General features: G+C 33.1%; 2 protein-coding genes across 4 annotated transcripts; both read right to left on the minus strand.

Annotated features, from left to right (window-relative positions):
• Positions 1-3,918: 3,918 nt before the first annotated feature.
• Positions 3,919-14,481, minus strand: LOC117568304 (protein quiver). Of its 2 annotated transcripts, none has more exons than XM_034248850.2 (6): positions 13,850-14,481; positions 10,493-10,615; positions 10,343-10,432; positions 7,441-7,497; positions 5,509-5,655; positions 3,919-4,265 (listed from the first exon to the last, which is right to left on the minus strand). In XM_034248850.2, exons 3-6 carry the CDS (start codon positions 10,389-10,391, stop codon positions 4,027-4,029), a joined length of 492 nt encoding a protein of 163 aa, XP_034104741.1. In that variant the 5' UTR covers positions 10,392-10,432; positions 10,493-10,615; positions 13,850-14,481; the 3' UTR covers positions 3,919-4,026. The 2 variants fall into 2 exon arrangements, with proteins under 2 accessions (XP_034104741.1, XP_034104742.1); XM_034248851.2 differs by lacking the exon at positions 7,441-7,497 and adding an exon at positions 9,684-9,731 and having other exon boundaries at positions 13,850-14,480.
• Positions 14,482-15,199: 718 nt separating this feature from the next.
• Positions 15,200-23,740, minus strand: LOC117568303 (aquaporin AQPcic). 2 transcript variants are annotated; one of them, XR_004572133.2, is made up of 5 exons: positions 23,520-23,740; positions 16,423-16,649; positions 16,222-16,365; positions 15,629-16,154; positions 15,200-15,548 (listed from the first exon to the last, which is right to left on the minus strand). XR_004572133.2 is itself a non-coding variant. In XM_034248846.2 (5 exons), exons 2-5 carry the CDS (start codon positions 16,612-16,614, stop codon positions 15,513-15,515), a joined length of 795 nt encoding a protein of 264 aa, XP_034104737.1. In that variant the 5' UTR covers positions 16,615-16,649; positions 23,520-23,739; the 3' UTR covers positions 15,200-15,512. The 2 variants fall into 2 exon arrangements, 1 of the variants encoding a protein (XP_034104737.1); XM_034248846.2 differs by having other exon boundaries at positions 15,732-16,154; positions 23,520-23,739.
• Positions 23,741-24,490: the final 750 nt, after the last annotated feature.

The raw sequence follows: 24,490 nt of genomic DNA on the forward strand, positions 1-24,490 counted from the left end.
GTTTTGGTTGGGCAAACTGAACCTTTGTTATACTATACGGGATGTACAATATGGTAGTATTAGTGTGTTTATGCATATGTGCGTGAGATGTTGCTGTTATTATTGTTGTTGTTGTTTTTGCTGCTGTGCCGAGTAGTTGAGAGATTGTGCTTTATCAAAAATCATACAAATCATACAAGAAATCATGATCCAACGAAAGCTGCGCGCTCTGCGTTTGCGGCTTAAGGGGGGCGGGCGAAGAGGGACTTGGACATAATACTCGTACTTAGGCGCTTCTGAATGAACTCAACTAAGAAAACAAAATAAAAGGAAATGTTGGTTTTTCTTGAGTTCGTTTTTGTTTTTTGTTGTTTTTTTTCTTTTCGTCTTTTTGTTTTTCTTTGTTTTGTTGGTTTTCTTTTTTTTTTGCAATATTCATCAACCAATACCAATATCATTGAAATATTAACTGTTATATTGGTAAAGTCTTTGATATTAATTTAGTGCTTTTTGTATTGTGAGGAATCTATGGATGTGGCTCCAAAATGGGTCTGAACTCGCCTAACACTCGCATCCTGCTATTGTATTGTATAACAGTAGTCACGATTTTATCGAAATTGAGAGTTGGTTTTGTGCTTGTTGTAGATCAGTTAAAAGTGGTTCGGTTTTTGTATTTGTTTTGTTTTATTTTTCGTTTTTTTTTTGAGTGGTTGGATATGCACTTGAAACTAAAGAAGCGGATCAAACTGTCTGACAAGCCCATGAATATATATACATTTTGTGGTCTATAGAATGGTCCTTTCATGCTGACTCAAGAAACTATATTGTATGTATGTACATCCCTTGTTTTGATGTGATATCCCAATCTCAGAGTCACGAGTGCATATCCCAATTATGGAAAGTGTGGCTTGTTTTGTTGTGTGGTTACTACGGAAGAAGAAGTGTCTAGTTCTATGTTTTATATTTGTTTGTGGAAAATATATTAGAAAAGAAAAAGAATTTGTAAAGTAAATATTTATAGAGAGAGATAGAAATATGTATACAGATAAAGATAAATAGATAAAGAGTTGTAGAGAAAGAGATAGAAAGAGAAATAGATCAGAGATAGAGAGAGAGAGATGGTTTTGTTTTTTTTTTTTAACTACAAAAAGTACTAAACTAAAATGATATTTTTCATTTTTTGTATTGTTTTTTTTTTGCACTACAAATCTGTGTGTGGTGATTGCATTAAATTTGGTATTTTGTTTTTGTTTTGTTTTTTTGATAGAAACTGGAAAACGCATTAACTTTCAATCAAATACTGGTTATAAGAATATTGTCCACATTCACAAACCGAAATTGGTTATTTATATAGTATATATATTGATATATATGTTAATGTTAGTATATATATGATAGAGTCAAATAAACCAACATACCAGAAAGTAATTCAAACACAAACACAAACTCAACTCAAACGAAAACTGAACAATACTAGAAACGAAACGAATATATATGGGGGAATAATAGGGTTGCCAAGTGTAAAGAGTTATACAAATCTCTGGGGTGTAATGGAGTAGTGCATGTACTTAGTAACAACTACAAGTATTGTATATATATTTATGTTTATATGTAGGCCAGGTATCATCGCTTGAGCCAGGGGCAACGAAATCGTAATCGTAATCGAAATCGAAATCGAAATGAGAAGAATATGGTGCAGAGGAGAAAGGCCCGTTGAACTTACCTTTCGATAGATGATGAAAGAGCACGACTGGGCGAACGATCATTTATCGATGATCGATATCGGCTATCGGTTATCGGGGACTATTGAGATACGAGAGAACATGCGTCACGCTTGGACGGAGATGAGTTTTGATACAAGTATTTTATATATTAAGCATGTCCTAGGGTTGCTGATTGTTATATTGTTGTTGTTATTGTTGTTGTTATTTATACAAGAGTAATTAATTAGTTGAGCAAATAGTTAGTAACTAAAAGCCGATACTAAGTTGATAATTAGAATTATATTACAGATGGATAGTGCAGGTGGAGAGCGAAACAGAGAGAGACAGGAGAAAAGTTAGTGAAAGTTGAGAAAATACAAAGTATACAAAGCAAGTACAAATACAAATGTCGAGATGAGATAGTATTACAATGTATTTAGTAGTATTGTAGTAAAAATGTTTATTTCTGCCAATTAGCCAATTTGTTTTTTTTTTTTTTTTGTTCAATTACATAAATCAAAATTGTATATAATATGCCTAAAATACAATTTAAGAGTAATCGAATAATCGAATGATTAAAAATCAAATCAAAAGCTACATTGTAATCGTATGTTTAAGTACAAATTGATGAATTGATTTTTAAGACTATCACTAGCATGAATAACAAACATGAGGACCATCATTATGATCGAGCTGCCCGACCTCAAGATACCCGGTACACAGCGCTACTCGTGACTATTGAATGATATCGATAGTAATTTAATCGGACGCAAAAAGGGTCTCCGAGAGCCTATGCAAATGGGGTAGTTTTCTTTGTTATGGACTGCTTACTGGCTAATTATCACTTGTTGTGGGTCAAAATCAAGGGACTGTGAATTTGAATGAACCGAAAGCATACTTTATACACTAGTTGGACATGGAAATTATTATTAAAATTTGATGTGTTTAACTCGTAGCTTGGTAACTCCTGGAGTTTGAAGTACTCGTTGATGATATGATTGGACAAAGAGCTTAGCTTAAACTAGAGACTAAAGACTAGAGATAAGTATCGATAATAATAATAATAATAAGTAATTATAAGGAGTATTAAGAAGTACGAGTTGGAGTAACATTTGATGTGTCTGTTTTTTTAGTTTTGTGTGTTTAGATTTTTGTTTTAATTGTTTGTATTCTGTGAAGTTCTGTGACTTTGGAATAAACTTGGATGAGCAAATTTCATTTGAGTTAATGCGGCAATTGACATTGCACAATACTTAGATTCCTTTCCATTCGTTTTCCGCTTTCGAATCGATTCCCGATGTGGGTGGACACACAGATATACTACAGATACAGTATATATAGTATGTATAACATATATACAAAACAAATTTATACATTTGCTTAGTTAAAGTTAATATCCTAGAAGCTTACTTATAGAGTAGGTTCATTTTGGTTATTTTTTTTGATAATAATGTTTAACTGATTTTTATATTGGTTTTTGTTGTTGGGCTTTCTATAAATGTAAGTAACAAAAGTTAATGAAATGTAACTACAAGATACGAGTACCTACTTAAGCGCTACATGCTATAGCATTAACAACATGCATTTCAAATTCAATTCAATTCAATTTCAAAATGTCAAATGTCAAAATTTCAAATTGCAAATTTCCAAATCGTATTCGATCTCAACGTTACGTGTGTGTGTGTGTGTAGCAAACATTCCAAGTATTACGAGTTATGTTCTATGTGGCAAGTGCAACAAGCGCGCATACGAGTACTTCTCAAATCTTTGGATATTTCATTATATACTATATATATATAGTAGTATATATAGTAGTTGTATTTGTTGTTTAACTAAACAGAGTAGCAGGAAGAAGAGCAAGAAGACTCTGTGTTTTATGCAGTTTCTTCATTCTGTAGAAGTTTCGTATGCATCCTCATCGTCTCATTATTGTTATTATTATATACTGAATATATGTAGATATATATATCATTTCAATATGTGCGGATCTACTCGTTGAAGATTCGATTAGAGAACTGTGCTTGCAGAACGAAACTTAAATAATCAGAAGTTGGCTACAAATCAAGTTGAAAGTTACGAGTAGATGTTATGATCTATAGATAGATGTGTGTGTGTAGGTGTATAGTGTGTCACATATGTAAGAGTGTGTGTGTGATGTCATATATGTGTGTGTTAGGTGTGTGGTAACTCTATGTTCTTTTCAACGCTTCTTTCTTTCATTCTTTCTGTTTCAACATTTGTTCTGTTCATGAATTTGTCTCTTGTTGTGTTCTGTCGGATTAAGTAGTCTTTTCTTTTTCATTTTTTTTGTGTTGATTTTCTTTTGTCATGTTCTGTATTCTGTCTAACTGTGCACAAACTGTACTACGAGTCGATGTATTAGCCATGGCACTGTGATGATCATGAGGTAATGCTGGTAACCGTGGCTTGCGAATGACTTGAAACTTTGACTAGAATTGCACATATCTTCCTCACAAAAGCACATATGTCCATTGCCTGAACTTTCCATCATGCACACGTGATCGACCATGAATAAATTGATTTGTAACTGTGACGTACACATGCGTCGCACCACCTCGTACGCTGCAAGGACAAGAAGCAAGAAGATCTGTTACATGTACACCGAATAATGCTGTAGTCGAGTCTGCTCGACTGCCAAATACGCTGCGCGACGTCTCTTGATAACAACACTTGAGTTCCTAACTCACATTTATGTTTTAAGTATAATACTTACAGGTGTAAACTTTGAATACCTAAAAAAACTGAATTTCAAAGTTCACAGCTGTATTTGTAAACTTTAGAGATATAAAATATAGGCAGTGATATACTTTATAACTCGATGACTGTAGAAAGCAAGTATTCCTATACTCATTATTTGTAAATGTTTTACTTTCTGTTGTGAACTTTGAAATAGCAGTGCCACAGAAAAAGAAGCTAAACTGATTTTTTGCTGTGAAGCTCAAATAGCCAATAAATTCTATGCAATGAAATATAAGATCCTGTTCAACTCGTAAATTAGCAGGATTAAGTTATTTATATTTTTATATTTTTCTTTAAACACTGTTATTTCAATGTACTTCCAAATTGAGCCTTTTTCTTTTGTTATCCATATTTTCTAAAATACTGAGTTACCAATAACGAAAAAATGGTTGAATTACTTAAAAATTAATATATTAAACTGTTATAACTAAATTTTGTCTAGAAGTTGCGTTCATAATAATATTTTGGATATAAACGTGTAAGTCGTAAGCACTGCTATTTCAAAGTTCACAGCTGTATTTGTATACTTTAGAGATATACAATATAGGCAGTGTTATATACCTTATAAATCGATGACTGTAGAAAAAAAGTATCCCTATACTCATTAATTTGCACAATATTTTTGTTATGTTTGAATCAATTTTCGAAAGATCTGATTTTGAACATAAATACCTGTTAAATACTTCAAATATCATTGTCAATACCAGTTCCTAGTGATTTCGTACTTTTTTTCTTGTCTAAGGCATTGCAATGAAAATTTTACTCATAAAATGGGAATCAAATTAAAAATCTTATAATATGAAAATCTTTCTATATGAAACTTTTTGCTTTTACTGAAATTTTGAATATGCTAGCTCTCATTTTCTTTGTGAACAGCGAGTTTAAACAGACGGACGGACGGGCAGACAGACGTAAATTCATTTTAATAAAGAAAAGGAATGCAATTTTTAAAAGATTTTAGGTTTATATCGTATAGTAATCACAAATATTGTTCCCCATGTGTATAATTAGATCCAAAACACACTTCAACTCATTCAGATGCTGAACGATTTCTCAGAACACTTACGTGATCTCTGATGCCGCACCATTTTCACACAGCAGCCGTTGCAGGTCATCAAAGGCGGCTGATCGCGGGGCAGGGCGGTGTAGTTGAAGGGATCCTTGCAGCGTGCATCCGTCCAGGAATCACACTCGTAACAGTAAATCGAACGCGCTGCAGTATAAAGCACAGATCTGTATTATTATCATGTTCCAATAAGTTCATCAATCAATTTGTTTTGCCGCTTTGTTCAGTCAAAGGCTGGAAACCTATTTAATAGGTATTTGTACATTTCTAAATGATCTACAAGTAACACGGGTGTGGTAATACAAATCAAACAAAGGCAGGCGCTAAAAAGTGCGTGGAGATCAAGCAAAAAAGCTTTCTATAAAAATGTGTAAAACTTGAAATCGAACTCTTGCATGAAATGCGTTCGTTGAATGCGTTCTAGAAATGATAAAATAAGTGTTTAATTATATTGAACAAAATTGCTTTTAGAGACTGCACTTTAAAAAAAAGGATAATAAATTTAAAATCGTCTTCAGAAAATCGTTTATAAGTATATTTAACAAAATTATGTAAATATATAAAAAAATGTTTTTAGAGATTTCACTTTAGAGAAAAACGATAATTGATTTAAAATCTAAATTCTTTGGATTTCAACTTCAGAATTTCTTCGGAAAATCATCACAAAATTATGTAAATATATTCAATAATGTTTTTAAAAAGTGTACTTCAGAAAAAGTTGAAATTGATATTTCCAATTTAAAAACTTAAATCTTTAGTTTGAAAGAGTTTTAACTTCTGATTTTCTTCGAAAAAAATCGTTTATAACTAAAGTTTCATTTCAGAAAAAAATTGCAATCTAATTGGATGCTAAAACTTTCTGAGAATTAAAATTATTTTATTTGTATTGTAAAATATAAATATAAAAACAAATGTTGTAGAAAAGCGATCCTAAAACTGAAGTTGGGTATATTTTTTGTCTCTTAGTGGAATCTACGTATATTTTATGCTATACAAAATTAATTCCTAATTTATTCATTAAATAAATATTGTTTATAAAAAAAAACAGTTTGCTTATAATAAAAGTAACTGAAATCAAACATGCTGCATTCAATAAACATTTTGCACAGCTCAATGCTCAATTCAATTGTATAATTGAGTGCAAAATTCAAGTACTTTAAATAAATGAACAAATGTCTGCATGCAAAGTATCACTTTGAAGGACACACAGTGTAAAGGATAAAGGATGCTGCTTGGGAGTGCCTCAAACATGCAAACACACACACAATAAAAAACACACAGCACACTCACACACACACATACATTCACAAATAAAGATAAGTCAGATAAGAGAAAGGTAAAGAATAGTTGAGGATAAGGATGGCGTCATGAGGTCTAAGGATTGCGATTGAGATTGAGATTGAGATTGCGATTAAGATTGTGGTTGCAGTTGTAGTTGCAGTTGAACATATGCTGGCAGGTTTATGCCATGAAAGAAATGATAATAGCTCGAGATAATTTGAATGGAAATGCAGTTCGAATTGAGGAAAGCGTTAGCTTAATCTTTTGCAGGGATTCTTTTGAAATAATTGTTTTTGCATATATATAGAGACATATGTAAATCAAAAGATATGGCCGGGGGCCGAGAGGAGAAATCAATTAAGTAAGTTCGTTATCAAAAACATTTATAGTCAAATTTGTTTGTTGCGTATTCACAGAGCCTTTTGTTTTTTGTTTTTTTTTTTTGTAAATATAAAAGTCTCGTTCTTCGATTAATTTGAGAGTTAACCAATTTTTGTTTTTAAAAAATGTTACAATTAGAATACATATACTTATGCATGACTTTTTGTATAATTGTTATTTTGTATTTTTGGTATTTTTGCAAAAAAGTTATTATGTAATAGTAGTATATTTAAGCAGTTTAATATAGGCAAAGGATCAATGGATTCATACTTTGACATTCGGCTGAGGCAGATGGAATCCATACGAATGTTAGAAATCCAAAGATGGCTGCAAATAAACAATGAAAGGAAGAGCAAAAGTAGAAGACAGGAAAATGAAAATGAAGTTCAAAAGTTGCGTTGGAGAAAAGGAGGAAATTACAGACATTTACAAAGAAAACCTCGGCACGCGGCGTCAATCAATGGAGAGCGATCAAAGATTTTAGGGCTTTTTTTTTATAAATTCTTGTAATGAGCATTTAATTCATAATTGAATTGGAAATTATTAAGAAATTGGGTAATGTAAATCTTTTTGAAATGACTCAAACAGAAACCAAAATTATTTATTCAAATTTCCTTGATCACTCCAATGATTGAGGACTCTGTTTGCCGAGGGGACTTTTGGACTTGGGGGACATACAAACTCTGGGGATGCGCGCCACACACAGAAACAGTCAAGTTTAGATAAGATATTTAACCTCACCTACGAGTTAACTGAAGTAAACTGGAGTTAAGTAGCGAGTGTAAAGTGGTAGAGCAGCTCTCGAGGATGGGGAGGTATCGAATTTTTGGTTTTTTTTTTTGTTTGTGATACAGTTACGCTTATAAGTAATGCTATACATAGTTGTTGGCAATGCATTTATACAGTGTTTCAAACGAGACGTCCTTCATTTTACAAGGTGTAATGGTTTTTTTGTTTTGAATATTGTTTTTTTTTTTTGTTGCAAGACAAGTTACAAGTACGAGTACAAGCACGACACAGTTGTGATCCAACGCACTTTGAGATGCGGAACAGAACAGAACACGTGTGTACAGGACACGAGACTGCTACGAGTATTTACGAGTATCAGTAATCGTACCAAACTAAATCGAACCAAACGAAACGGAACGGAACGTAATGGAATAGAACGAAACGGAACGGAACGATACGAAACGTAACAGAGTCGAACGCAAACGCAACTGATGTGGCACTTACGATTAACGTTTATTTTACAAGGTGTCAACACTGGCGATAACAAGGCGCACAGCAAGCTTGCAGTTATCGATAAATATTGGCGATCAGTAGTGTTGGTAAAGTTAGAATTCTTCAATGTATCTAGTTTTAAATAGTTGTTTAAGTCTCATTATCACATTTCTTTTTAGTAATTATTACATTTTCAAGTTATCGATAAATATTGGTGATCATTAGTATTGGAAAACTAATAATAATTCAATGTCTTTAGTTTTAAATCGGTGTTTAAGTCTGATTATCTCATTTCTTATCAGTAATTATTATATTTTCAAGTTATCGATAAATATTGGCGATCAGTAAGAAAAGTAAGAAATATGCAATGTAATATATTTAGTTTTAAATCGTTGTTTAAGTCTCATTATCACATTTCTTATTAGTAATTATTACATTTTCAAGTTATCGATAAATATTGGCCAACATTAGTGTTGGAAAACTATTAAGTATTCAATTCAATTCTAGTTTTAAATCGTTGTTTAAGTCTGATTATCTTATTTCTTATTAGTAATTACTATATTTTCAAGTTATCGATAAATATTGACGATCAGTAGTGTTGGTAAAGTTAAAATTCTTCTATGTATCTAGGTTTAAATCATTGTTTAAAACTTACTGTCTTATTTTTAATTAGCAATTATTATATTTACAAGTTATATGTAGATAAATATTGGTGATCATTAGTGTTGGAAAACTCATAATTATTCAATGATTCTAGTTTTATATCGTTATTTAAGTCTGATTATCTTATTTCTTATTAGTAATTATTATATTTTGCAAGTTATCGATAAATATTGGCGATCAGTAGTGTTGGAAAAGTAACAATTATTCAATGAATTTATTTTTAAATCGTTGTTTAAGTCTGATTATCTTATTTCTTATTAGTAATTATTATATTTTTAACATTTTGTTTGCAATTTCAAATAAATCTTCATCAATTTAAATATTTTAGAGTAATTCTTTAATGTTAATAAACTTTGAATTATAATGCGAATGAGAATTGCAGAACACTCCGTCGCCAATTTAACTGCAAGGTTGCTGAAACCTTTGTCACGCCAGACAAACTTATACGTATTAAGGTTTCTTTATTTTTGTTTTATTTTTTAGTACGAATACGAAACAAACTCAAAAGAAATATGCACAAATAGTAGCTTAGTACGAACGCAAAAGTTGAAAAGGAAAATAGGAAAGGTAAACGGAAAAGTGAAAACAAAACGAACGGCTTAATTTTGGAAACGGAAAGTAAAACTTACTTGGAAAACAATTATCAGCCGTACCGAATTTTGCCAATGCCAAAATAACTTTTATTTGTACAATTTATTTTATACATACGTCGATGGAAAATATGTGAAATGAAATTTGTAAATTAATTTGTAAGCCAATAAAGTGTGAGAAATGTTTAAGTAAAGTACGATTATCAAAATAAAGTCTCTTGTCTCACAATACTCAATATTATTATTTTGTTTATTGTTTAAATTTGCTTGTCACATCATCACTCATATCACACATCGCTGATACGACCCGTTGGCCAGCCGCGATCGCGAAATCTCAAGTGTGAATGTAAATGTGAATGAGAATACGAATGTGAATGTGAATGTGAACGCGAGATTGTGAGTCTATGAAGACGACCCTCTTCGGGGCGCTGAGCTATTTATACACTGCACACGTTCTATATTGGTCCACGAATATTGTAAAAATAAAAGTCCATCTGCCAAGTGGTACAATTTGATTATTGGTTTTCTTTTTTTTTTCTTGTTTTAGTTTTCTTCGGAAATCGTAAACAATCTCACGCTTTGGCTTTGAAGTACACCCTTCGTTAGAGCTAATAAAACTTGATGGCCCATAAGGCAAAAGTGGCCTTAATTATGCATTACGCAGTTCGTTATGTCGAGTGTTTCACTGTAGTGATTACCTGCCAAGGCCAGCAGCCACTTGCTGGCTGCGTTTTCTCTAGTCCACATTTTGCTTTAAAGCTTCGCTCCTCCTCTTCTACCTCTTCTCTCTGCAAATGATACATTGTCTAACTGAATGTGTAACACTTATTAAGGGTGGAACTACAGACCTGGTACTCCAATACGATATGGCTTGAAATTGTGAATGGTTTTAGGGCCGATTCGGCATATATGCGCTAAGTTCTGCAGCGTCTCAACCTCATAGCGAATGCCTGATTATAACGTCATCGTCACTGAAAAGATACATAGGAATATATAGTTAATATTTAAATTTGAATTTACAATATGGTTAAGAGTTCTATAGTAAAATGAGGATATATGTACATATCTAGTCTCATTAAATAAAAAGTTATGGTTGAGTTTCAGCAGAATAGAATTCGAATAGTTAAATTGTTGCTATATTTAAACAAGTAAGAAAGATACAATCGAGTGTGCTCGACTGTGAGATACCCGCTACCCATTTTGAAAGCAGTGCGGTATTAATATTAAAATAAATGAATATTATTAATAAAAATAATGCGGTATATATTTCGGTATACCGCAAAAGTACTAAAAATACACATACGACTATAGTTGGTATATAAATATAGTACTATATTCATAATATACCATCGAGTACAACCAAATTGTCACCCAAGGCAACTACAAAAGTATTTCTTATACTATAACAATTGGAATTTTTATGCGATCGCAACCAAATTTTCAGAAATCATAACAACTATTGTTATATTGTCAGTACCAATACTCTAGCTTCAATATTACGCTTGTTTTTCGATTTTTGCCGTTTTGCAGGGGCGGAAGTGGGCGTGGCAAACAATTTTACGCAAACTTGAACTGCGTGCAAACATAATAATTTCTGTCAATAAAAATTATATCTCTATCTCTTATAGTCTCTGAGATCTAGGTGTTAATAAGGACGGACAGACAGAAAGACGGACAAGTCTATCTATATCACTTTAATGGGTTTGAGATGCCTCCTTCTGCCTGTAATAATACCCTTCTATCCTACGGGTATAAAAGTGAAAATATATCTTATTCTAATTGAATAAATATTTATGCTCCAGCAGTTCCAGCATACACTGAGAATTTGAATAGTTAAATTGTTGCTAGATCCCATTGCAGTATTTAAATTTCAGAAAAGAAATCCAAGAACAACGTCCAAAAATAAAGGGTGCCATAAAAAGTTGATTCCGAGGGATTGTAAATTAATCTTTCAGCTTCTGTCGACTTACATACACGACTCTACAACTCAGCAGACTTTATGTACTCATGATACATATAAGCCAATATGATACATTGGAGGCTGTAGCTAAGTAATTTAAGCATATTTCATGGCAAGCAGTTAATACGACACATTTACGAGCCATAAATTGGGCTCGAGTGAAGCTGAAATCGCGGTGTTGATTATCAAATTTCCACCTCACTGGCCTCACTCTTCAATGCGTACGTCAATATCTAGCATTGTTTATATATAGACAATATTCAAACACATATATAGTATATGGACATATATGTTTTTTATACATCTACACTAATAATAGCGAACGCATAACCTCTAATAAGTGTTCTAGGTCAATGTGTGAGACCCGAGAGAAAGAAGAAGACCAAGTCATGGCTGTTGTTGATGTCAATCGAGTGTGTGAAACAATTCAATGCGACCACAGCGATGTGAACATTGAACTCATCCACTCTATATATAATCCACACAAATCAGTATATATGCAGTTAATATTGTCATTGGTCATCAAAGCTTGCTTCCCACTTTGATTTGCTTATTTGTATACTACATTTTAATCTGTCAAGATTGTCGAGAGATTCACGTTGTTTGATTCGCATATTTACTACAATGAACTTTGGCAAAGTGTCAAGAAATGCGCCAATACCACAACATCATCTACATCAACTACAGCAGCAAAGCGTTTTTGTTTTATTTATTTATTTTATGTGGGACACTGTGCGTCGCAACTGCAGAAGAATGTCGCACATTTATTTATTGATAGTTTCTTTTTTTTCAGGTTAAGGTTTTGAATACTCTTGCGAAGAGGAGAAAGCATATATATAGCGTAGCATACTTTTCGGACATTATGCCAAAGTATAAAAGAAGTTGTAACCTACAAACTATATAGTTTTTATGTAGATTGAGCTTGATAAGTTGCCATATAATGTGTTCTCATGGTACTATGATGCTGTTATGGTTCAATTGCCTAGTAAATCTTTAAAAACTAAATGGATATTAGATTCTAACTAATAAAATTTTCTTTAAAATATAACTAATATCTGCATAGTAAATACTATTAAATTTTTTAATCTAAAAACTAAATGGAAATTGGAATCTGAATATTACAACTTTTCCTAAACACAATTTATTCTATTTCTTATCGAAATAATCATTTTTTTAAATATGAAGAATAAAATAAATGTAAATTTCAATTAATGTCAAATAAATGTAAGAAAATAAACTAAAATTTGGTATTGTGGCTAAAAATGAAATTATTCATTTTTGATTTTGTTATATTACATTATCTATATGTTAATCAAAGTTTTGTTATCCTGTAAAATTTTATTATTTCTAATTTATTATTTCTAATTTCTAATTATAATTAATTTTCTTATATCTCAAAAATAATTATAATTCATTTTTGGTATTAGACAGGAACGTACCTAAACTATGAATTAACGGATACGTAATAAATGAAATCAGCTGTTGCTTCAGACAAATACAGATTAACATAGGAACTACTTTAAAGAGTATTGTATATTTTGCAAACGAAAAAACTGTTTCTCATAGTTGTTTTTCTTAGTTTTTCGTTAGCAAAAAACTTGCATCAGAAATATTTGTGTGTTTGTGTCTTATTTTTGAAGCGTCCTCTTTTGGACAGTGTTCGATTTAAGTATGCAAACAAGTGCGTCCACTTTGCTTAGATAATTAGCGGTTATCACATGGTGGAATTGGACTCTCGTCCAAAGAGAGAGAGGAGAGAGAGTGTGTGATTAGCCAAATGCTTTAATTATTTGCTGCGGTTAAATAAATGCTTAATCCCCGGTTGCTCTTTGTTATTGCTGCCGGTCGGTCGGTTGGTTATTACAGCTTATGGTTCACAGCTCACACACAGCTGAGATGTGAACCAGGCGAAAAAAAAACAGAGCAAGGCGCAATGTAAACAACTCACACTCACACACACACACACGCATACACAGAATCGAGCACGCACGGCAATTGCAATGCGTTCGCTCTCTCTTGAAGCTATGACACTCTCACTCTCAGTTGCTCTCTCCGCTGGCTGGCTGTGTGCTCTCCCTTTCAGCTCTCACACTCACTTGCAGCTACTGTCGACGTCGCAGTCGCAGTCGCAGTCGCAATGAGTTCACGCATAGAATTGTTGTTGTTATTGCACAGCACTTAAAAAAAGGCGAGAAGAAACTGCATTTTGGGTTGCGTTGGTTTATTGAATGAAACTTTGGTTTACCTTATGCTCGGCTGCAGCTGGTTCTATTGATTAACACTGGTAGTGCAAAATGCCGTTAACGTTAACACTGTCCTGAGGGCAGCTTCAGAGGTCACAGTGGTTGTCGCGCAGGTGTTTCATAATATTTAAGTAGAAATCGATTTGGCAGCTAAAGTGGGCCAAAACCAAAACCAACACCTAATGCAAATTTAAACTCGAGCATGCCACAACACACACACACAAACACATTCACGACACACACAGAATGCGTCTATTTTGGCCGTTTTATTTTTTCTTTCGCTTTTCTGCCCGTTTTGCCGTTTTGTCGTTGCCGTTTTTCCTTTTAGCCGTGTGTTGTGGGCGACACAGGCCTTGTTGGCTTTTAACAAGCTTGACACTGAATTTGTATTGATTGGATTTTCTTCACTTGACATTCATCAATACTTCCATTCGTCACCTTCAAGCGACAATTCACATGGCTTTCAGCATTAGCTGAATGTAATTTTAATTCACTCCGTTTTGCGTTTTTCACATATTTAATTTGGACACAAGTTATGTTAATTTCGTTTTTTATTGACTTTCTTCGCAACGGACGTGAAGGTTGTGTCTTTTACGCTGGCAGCCAACACGCAACGACGTCAACTGAGGCTGTGCGCCGAATTTTCCGATTTTCCTTGTGTTTCTCGTGAGTTTGGCGCATGTCGCTTTGGGGCTATTTTCAAACACTATTTCACACACTCATGTGCTCTCTCCCCTGAACAATGAGAGCTTTTTGGCGCCAATGCGTTTTAGTGTTGACTAACAATGTCTAAAGCTCTAAGCTATTGCCCGGTTATTTGAATATCCAATATGATTGCTTAGGACTCATTTTATTACATTTATTTAGGTGCCGAAAAGTATGCAACGAATTTAGTTTGCTGTTTGTCATTTGTTGCTGAGTAATGAATATTTAATCATTTCTTGTAGCATACTTTTCAGGTGCATAATAAAAATTGTCTTAATCAATCAAATGATCTTCCTATGATAATTGTCTAAAAAAAAATAATTGTTAAATATGTATTTCTTGCTTTTTTTATTATGTGTTAATTATTTTTTAATTTATAACATATTTTCCCACTGATGTGTAACTCGTTAACAATCTGTTTGTTGTGCTATAAAAAATTCCCTCAATAAATTTTATTCATGTCAGCCCGAAAGTCTGCAACAAATTTTACTCCAAAGACTTTCTATCTCTTCAGATATTCTTTTCTTCACTTTTCATTTGACTCTCAAAAGTAGGCAACACATCACTTTCAGTACGAATTCTTTAGTTTTCGGAATTGTTGTGGTACTTATTTGTAACTTCCCATTCTTAAAAAAAATGTAAAAGTATTTTCGGAGTGAGTTTTGATTTTTTTTATTATTATGAACTCATGATGTAAATATACATAAATAACTTGTTGTTGGTTGTGTTAAACACAGCTTAAATATAAACAGGTATTAGTTTAAACAATGAACTCGCATAAATAAATACATAAATACTCGTACAAACAATAATTAACACGTATACGCAGAATTATTCAAGACGAAAACGAAATGGAATCGAGAAAGTGAGCTTAATGCGTTTCTACTCGAACTTGTATTCCATTTAATGCAGGTGAATGAGCATTTGAAGTGATGACAGGTAGAGGTGGATATTAGATCCTTAAGCGTAGTCGCGAGTTCCTTCCAACTTGCGCAGCTGCGAAGGGAAAAAGAAAAGATTGCGATTAATCGAAATGGGAAATACGCTAAAGTAACAGTTATCAATGCAGTATTTACAATCATTGTTTTCTGAGTGTGTGTCTGTGTGAGTGTGGGTGTAATGTGTATGTGTTGGGTTTCAGTAGAAACTCTTATCATGCCAAGCCGCAAAAGCTCTCACCTCACGTTCGTCGGCATGTGTGCGATATTTTTCAGCCGCTTCGTTGTTCTTGGGCAACTCTTTGGCCTCCAGCACCTGAGTGTAGAGCAGAGCAGCCGCCACACCGCCCAGCACTGGACCAGCCCAATAGACCCAATGAGCACTCCAGTTATCGGTGGCAAAAGCTGTGCCCACTGTACGTGCTGGGTTCATGCTGGCGCCCGTATAACGAATGGTGCCCAGGTGACCCAGAGTAACAGCCATGCCAATGGCCAACGGAGCTGTGTAGCGGGAATCCGGTTTGTTGGCATCACAGGCACCAAACACGGTCAGCACCAGGACGAGTCCGAGGAAGAATTCAATACCCAAACCCTGCAGCTCGGTGATGTTCTGAGCCAGACTAGTGTGACCCAAACCATTGTGATAGTCCACATCGAGTAAAATCTACAAAGGGAAGGAGAGTGTAGAGTTTAGCTAGCGAAGACAAACACTATGAAGCGCAGACTCTCACCTTCACAGCCGCAGTGCCTGCAATGGCGCCCAGGCACTGGAAGATGATGTAGAAGACGGCGCGGAGAACGCTGATCCGACCTGCTACCAACATGGCAACGGTAACAGCTGGATTCACGTGGCCGCCACTCAGATGGCCCACAATCTGCAAAGCACTTTTATTAGTTACACAATTAATGAGGTAATTTATTTCTGCACTCACTGTGATGGCCATGAAGACACCCAGGCCAAAGGCCAGAGCCTTGAAGGTGCCATCCTCAGGTTGTGTGCAGGCGCCGCAGGCAAAGAAGTTCAGTATCAGATTGCCAACGAATTCACCAATGAGCGCCTGCCACAGTCGCAGCTCCTTTGACTTGAACTCATTGAGGCCCAGCGAGTACTCGAATTTGCCCATCTTCTTCGGTTGCGGTTTGGCTCAACAATGATGCACTGCAACGCGAAAAGAAAAGTCAGGCTGTTAATTATACTGTCGACTTGGAAGTGAACAATTGTTCAACACGAATCGTCAACGTCTCTAAGTGATCGCTGACCGCATTCAAATGCAACGCTTAATAGGGGCATGACTAAACTAGTCGCAATGGTCTGTACTACATAACATACATTAATATGGAGTGCACACGATGGACAATTAGAGAGGAGGCGAGACACTTGTGACAGCCATATCCGTTGACTTGACACCCAATTGGCTCATCAAACACCTCCAGACTACTTCATTCTGACTGAACTTTATTAATAGCTGTGGATTGTGTTTAATTAGTAAACGGATGCTCAACAACTGATTATTTTATTGTTATAAGTGCTAGACTTAATTCTCTTCCTTTTTAGCTCGTAATTTATTGGAATTTATTCAGTTTTATCTGCAACTTTAATACTTTCTTTCGCTCAAGAAATGTAATTTATGACTAATGGTGGTACTATTGATATAGAACCATTACAAATCAAGAGTTATATGGTAGTCATTGGTTTTACAGCAAATAAAGTAATATAAATACTTCATATATAATTGGTCTTTAAATAAACATGCCTTTACTGAGTTCTTAATCTTTAAAGTGTAAAGAGTACAATTGAAACAACTAAGAAAACTAAAGTGGAGTGTGCTCGACTGTGAGATACCTGCTACCTATTTTAAATGAAATCAACACAGTGCGGTAATAATTTTAAAATAAACCGAATTCGTATACCACAAATATGCCAAGGACTAAATTTGGTATTTATGCATTCTACATTATAAATATACCATAGAGTCGTAGTAAGTGAAGTTTTTCTCCATACAAAAGTATTTCCTTTAAAATTTCTTAAATTTTTATCTCATTGCAACCTATAGTTATTATTATCTGTACCAAAAATCGAGACTTGAAGCTCCAAGCTTCTGGCTTCCAAATTACGCTTCTTATTCGAGTACTATCGATTTGAGGGGGCGGAAGTGGGAGTGGCAAAAATTTGAAAAAAAAAAATGAAAATTAAAGCTGTATCTTTTATAGTATCTGAGATCCAGTGTTTTATACAGTCGGACGGACAGACAGACAGACATGGCTAGATCATCTCTCTCATCATATCAAGAATATATATACCTAATAGGGTCGGAGATGCCTTCTTGTGCTTATTACATACATTTCCTGCAGGCACAAAGTTATAATATCCTTCTACCGGGTATAAAAATGTCGTATTTTTACTTCTTCTTCTTTTTTTACTCATCAGTGATAATTTTAGTCATATAAAATCTATATGGTGAAAGCATCTATCTTCCTTTCTTTAATTACTTAATCTAAGCTAAACGTCAATATAATTATTATTCTTATTTTCGCACTAGTTATCTTAGCTACTACACAATTAAGTTTTATGTTTATTGCAGCTTGTAAAAGTTTTGTCATCCCCTTACTACACTCTAACCAAGTGATTTCAACTTGGCTTCTATCCGCAGCTCTTTAAACAATTAACTGCATTGTCTAAGGCATTATCCAATTGTTGTAATCAAAGCTTTATCTTATCATTTCAAGTGAGTTCTCACAGTGCACATAAGGCTTTCTCCCGCAAGTGGAAACCACATTAATTGGCAACAAGTCATAAAATCTGTGCAAATATTTGGCCACAAAATGTATTGGCAACATCAACAACTACTTTAAGCCGCAGCCTCATCGCACACGCCAGGGGGATTAGCTGTGTTGGCCACTTTGGATAGTTGGCCAAGGCAAAAGGCCTACTCATGATATGGCTACAACTGTGGCAAGATTCGACACAACTCTCTACATATTTGGCGCAAGTGTTGGACGCAACGCGGTCAAGATCAGTTTGCCAGTCCCCAAAATGGGTTACAAGTGGTTGGCCATGCCCCCACACACAGCTTACAACAACAACAACAACAAGTGAGGCAACAACAACAGATGATCTATGCATTCTGAATTTAATGTTTTAGCCATTAATATCAATCAGCTATTACGCAATGATGTATTACAAATGAAAACTTTAGACTTGCTTCGCTAACAAGTATATCGAGTTGTTCCTATTTGAATACCCTATAATATTAAGTACTATAGAGAAAGGGTAGACGGCACTTCACTAATAACTAACATAATTATTTTGTCATTTACAATTCAAGTTCAAAATTTAATAGTTTCGCAAAGATATGACTAATTTGTTAATCTAGAATTTGAATGATTGTTATTAAAGGCCTTAATGCTAAGCGAATATAATAGATTAATGTTGAGCATTACTTTTTGTTTATAAGTACATTTTAAGTTTTTTCTTATCATTCTAAAAGTAATTCCTATATTTGACAAACCAAATACTGGTTTAACTAGTTTGATATAGATATTTGCCATTGAATATTTGCAAACAAATATGACTTGCTGCATCACAGATTATTATCTAAAGGTGTTGATTATGACTTTCACACCGTTTTGTGTTTAATATAATATTAATCATTAAATTTCCAATGACAGTTAAAGTATATCAACAATCTATCTACATCAAAATGATTAGGGCAATAAAATACTTTCCCTACTTAAATGTATTTTTAAATCTACACAGAGAGAAAAATGTCTAGATTGAAAAAACTTTATTAAAGATATTTTCGGTCTTAAAAAAAAAACAATCTTGGAATAAGATTTTTAGATCAAGATCATCAAGATTTTTATGCTAAATTTGCATTTTAATAAATTTTGACTCAAGAATGGTTTATTCTAGATTAAAAAGAAAACTGCAAATCTTGATTTAAGAACTTTTTGAGCACCAAAAAAAGATTTTATTCTTGTTTCTTAAAATTTTAAATATAAGATTTTGCCTTGTTCAATTTTTCGATTTTTCCATTGTTGAAACAACATTAGAATCTTAATATGTTTTGTCTTATAAGTTTTGTAAAATTTCGATATTGATGAACCTTCTTGGCTCAATTTTGACATTATACAATCTTGATTCCAGATTTAAATCTTTATTTCAGCACATTTTTTCTTGCTGTGTATAATTATCAAATCTTTAACTATACAGGGTATCTGCTAGTCGTTGTCTTTCACGCCTCTCTTGAGTGTGCTTGTGGGCTATATATCAATATCAGACAAATGATTTCAAGTGCTCTGCTCTTTTGATATCGAAACCTATGCCGCACATCGTTTTAATTGACAGTGGCCACTTTTATTGGGCAATTGGGTCTGAAAGGGGTCGTTGAAGGGGTGACATCTTGTTTGAGGTTCGCCATAAATTCAACTGAGAAATTGATAAATATTTTGTAATTTAATTTACTGTAGGCGCACCCGAAAAACATTGAGTGCTTTTTGTCTCGATAGATAAGTTGGGATCGCTTCACTTAAATGTAAATTTCAGCTTGTGTTTAGGTTCAACTCTGATGTCATCGTAATCCGATAGAAGACCACAACATATAAATCTTCAGAAATGTCGTTCGATCTTGAAAGTACCAAACGAGTTTGGCTGGAAAATTCTCGACTCGCATTTGTCATGAATACTCAGAGTATTAATCACCTAACTTCTCGAAAAGGTGATTAAATTAATTACAATGTATAGAACTACACATTTAATGAGATTTCCCCAATGAAAAGTAATGGAACAAGCTAACGGCATTCCAAAACTAAAAGCAAGTGAGAAAACTACAGTCGACTATGAGATACCCGTTATCCACTTTTAACAAAAGCAAAACAATGTTGTGTTAAACTATAAAAATCTACCGAAAAAAATTCTTAATTAAAACAAAGACTATATTTAGTACATTAATCTACTAATTCTTTTAAAATATACTGCATAATACAAAATATACCGGATTGCCAACCAAAGCATTTCTATAAAAGCGAAAACATTTTGGTGTTATACTTTTAATATACTGAAAAAATATTGAAATAAACCAAAGACTACATTTGGAATGTCCATATACTAATGCTTTTAAAATATACTATATATTAATAAATATACCAGATTGTCAATGAATGTTTTTCAATATAACGAAAAAGTATTTAAATATACCGAACACTACATATGGTATATTGATATACTAATACTTTCAAAATATACTATACAGTACAATGCTTGTTACATGCATTATTAATACTGGAAAATACCAAAGACTACATTTGGTATATTGATATACTAATATAATAATACACATTAATAATACTGAAATATACCGAAATCTACATTTGGTATATTAATATACTAATCCTTACAAAATCTACCAAATTGTCAACCAAAGCAACAGACATTTATAATAACACACATTTATAATAACCTTCTACCCTGTGGGTACCGGATATGAAAACACCTGTAGATAGCTAGTACACCATATAACATATGATTCGAACTAAGTATAGCCATGTTTTGCCAATTGAACTGAAGTCAAGTGGTAGCACAAATAACTGGCACATGGATGATAGCGTGTAATTAATCAGATGCAGCTTATCTGATAATGATTCGTTTTTGGCAAATAATGAAATCGACGCAGGCTGAGCTGATTAAACGCGTTATTTGATAGCGTATGATCCCATTTTTATTACGGCAGCAAGCAGAGAGTGCAGAAGAGTGAATATGAATATGAATACGAATACAAATACGAATAGTTAATTCCGTAATACTCGTCGTCTTGCATTCGTGCGTGATATTTGCCATAAAATCCGATCGCCCACGTCAAATTGAAATGTTTGTTCGACAAATTAACGCAAACGCTCTGAGCGAAGCACACAAATTAACTGAATTCTTGCACACAATGCAACAAAAGACGCCGCTCCATTTAATAATAAGTAACATATTAATAACAATATTCGTTCGCATTTGCATATAACATTATTACACACTCGATTGTACAATGCATTCTGACACCTTCCAAGCAGCACAAGCTGATCGAATAAATTCCAATTAACAAAAAAAAAATGGATATATAAAAATTCCTCTGATATACCTGATGAATGCCTTTTTAACTCGTAATTAAAGCCTGGGACTGTAGCTTGTTAATTAGTGTACTAATTAGTAGTAGGTAGTAATTACTAATTAGATCTGTTGCTGTTGTTCTCATCACTTCAATGTTAGCTGGGTGATCCTCGAATTTTCAGAACTCAAAATTGAACTAAAAACGTACACTTTCTCTATCTAGTTTATTAAATAATCTTTAACTTATAACCTTATCTACTTAAACAACGTCAATTTAAAATACGAAAATAAACTTTTAAGGAAAGTAAACATTGCGTTGACATAATGATCTAATTTTCATGATATCAAATGTGTACTTCCACTCCTCCCAAGCAATGAATCTTGAATTTTAAATTAACACAACAACACAACCGCAATCCCAAGTTCATGAACTTGTCAAGTCATAAACCAGACTAGCGGCGACATTAATCTCAAGCTGAATAATAACAATAAAAATAAAATTAATCAAACAAAGTCGCAAATGAAACGAGATTGTTTTGTTTTCTAAAGTAATTAAAGGCATTAGACAATTAATGTGGCTAAATTAATTGCGAATGAATTTCATTAGATGCACTCTACGAAATTTACACTCAATTGTGTGAGAAAATGGAAAATAAAAGAGTTTTCATTGGAAATAATAACGACACAACGTAGGTGTCATTTAAATTTGCAAGCGTTGATGCAATTTCTGCGGGATTAGATCAATTTAGCAAGTGTTATACACAACTGTTATACGCTCGCAGATCTGTCGCAGACATGTCGACGTCCATCCTCAAGCTGATGACATGCTTTGATATCATCGCCGCATTTCTCTAGCGCAACTTTATCACTTAAAAAGACATAAAGCTAACTTTAAATTGAAATTTGTATGCAGCACCGAATGTTGTCCAACTAAAAGTAGAGCTCTATATCTGGCGTAATCGATCATACTCAGCATATAATCGTGGCAAAGGCCTTCGAAAGTGGAGACACACTCTGTTGGACGAATGAGATACTATATAATAAGTATAAAGCGCGCTAAAGCCAGAGCCAAATAATTGTAGTAACTATAATTACTTACAAAATTATTAAACACATTTATGCACGCTATGTTCTGCTTCGCTCATTAGCTCTACTTTGTGTAAATATATTTAGTTTTGTGTACCCTTTAAATTCTACGAGCATTTCTATACAATAGATGTTCGCATCATTTCACGCATCGCCGCATAGACAGGGGAAGCTGTCTAAAGCTAACTGAATAATTAGAATATATATGACAGGGGAAACAATTAGTCTCTATTAATTTTTTATCTTTCAATTCAAAGTAAACTAAATAAATCAAAATATAAATATTTAATTAGACATAAATTAATAAATCATCTAAATTTTTATCATTATTATTACTTTTTTTATATTTTCTTTCATAAGTTCAATCACTTTGCTAAAAGCGTTTCCTCAAAATTGAGTCTTCACTGTACTTTCAGTGAATATGTCTTTATTTTAATATTTTTTGGCAGCTCTGCATCATTTTTAAATCAAAGCATATATCTTTTTATCTGCAACGCAAAACACAGCGCTATAAAAGAATAGCTGTAATTTCTCAGAATCGTTTGTGGTTTATTTTATTTTTCGTTTCATTTTTTTTTTTGACTCACAAAAGTAGAAAATATATTATGTTTTTTCGTTTATATTTAATGTTTTGTTAGCACGTGTGTTTTGGACTTAAAATTTGTATGTTTTGTTGAGATCATCTTTTGGATTTCAGTAGTTAAAGAGCAACAAAGTAAAAAGGTAACAAAGGTAACGAAGGTGAGGCACAAGGTCAAAGAGAAATGAATATAAGGTACAGTGGAAGGCAGAGGAGCCTACATAGATCGTAAATCTAGTGAGTTATGCGAAATGTCTTTGAGTATTTACCTTATTTAATAATTAACTTTGATAAGCTCGACAGCTTTTTGACACCTTTTGGAAATGCAATAAATGCCACCTTTTTAAATAATATGCAAAAAGGTGTTTGCAATAACAACTAACTGAAACACTGAGTTCACTTAACGACACTTATTAACTTTTAGCGACACGCTTACAGGAGTTCCTCTTCCTCTCTTCTAAGCGATCCGCGCACTTTGACTCAACAACAAATACTGTGCGCACCGCGAAAATCGAAACGCTCGAAGACGGTGAAAAAAAAAGCAAAAGCGGCAAGCGCAGTGCGTCGCACAGTGGGAAATGTCGGTGTGAAACTGATCATTACAATATTTTACAACTAATTGCGAGTGATTAATATAAAATAATTACCATTCAAAGGTTTTTTTATTGCCAATTTGCAAAAATAAGTGTTAAAAAAAATGAATCGTTAATAGTGAATCAGAAGATAGTTAAATATTATCAGCACATTACTTGTGAACACCTACGTTTTTAAAGTTGTGAAGTAAGAATGGAAAATTATGCAGTTACATGACTACAAATGCACACATTTATATTTTTTTTTTGTTATTCAAGTAATTTTGTTGTTACGGGTATTCACTTATTTCATTATTGTTTCTTAATTTACGAAATTTTTACTTTTAAAATATATTAATAATTTTTTTTTATTGCCAAAGAAAAAAATATTATTTTATTTTATAAAAAAATTTAAAAACAAATATTATTTTGTTACATAAGAAATTAATTATTTTTAAATGCATTAAACAAATTTATTTATTGCTCAACAAATTTAAGAAATTTATTATTTTAAAATATTTTAAGCAAATTTATTTATTGCCCAAAAAATGTTTATAAAAATTTGTAAACAAATCTAATTTTGGATTATAAAATTGTTTGTTTTATAAATAAAACCCTTGAATAATTGTAACATCGAAGGCCCTAGCAGCCAGTACTCTTTTACACTT

The sequence above is a fragment of the Drosophila albomicans genome, chromosome 3 (genome assembly GCF_009650485.2).
Source record: "Drosophila albomicans strain 15112-1751.03 chromosome 3, ASM965048v2, whole genome shotgun sequence".
Classification (NCBI taxonomy): Eukaryota; Metazoa; Arthropoda; class Insecta; order Diptera; family Drosophilidae; genus Drosophila; species Drosophila albomicans.

Coding starts and splice junctions, on each gene's coding strand:
- LOC117568304 (XM_034248850.2), bottom strand. CDS start 10,391: ATGTGGACTAGAGAAAACGCAGCCAGCAAGTGGCTGCTGGCCTTGGCA. Junction 7,498..10,342: donor GTGGCTGCTGGCCTTGGCAG/GTAATCACTACA, acceptor GTTTATTTGCAG/CCATCTTTGGATTTCTAACA. Junction 5,656..7,440: donor TGCCTCAGCCGAATGTCAAA/GTATGAATCCAT, acceptor TTTATACTGCAG/CGCGTTCGATTTACTGTTAC.
- LOC117568303 (XM_034248846.2), bottom strand. CDS start 16,614: ATGGGCAAATTCGAGTACTCGCTGGGCCTCAATGAGTTCAAGTCAAAG. Junction 16,366..16,422: donor GTGTCTTCATGGCCATCACA/GTGAGTGCAGAA, acceptor AGTGCTTTGCAG/ATTGTGGGCCATCTGAGTGG. Junction 15,549..15,731: donor CACATGCCGACGAACGTGAG/GTGAGAGCTTTT, acceptor TTCCCTTCGCAG/CTGCGCAAGTTGGAAGGAAC.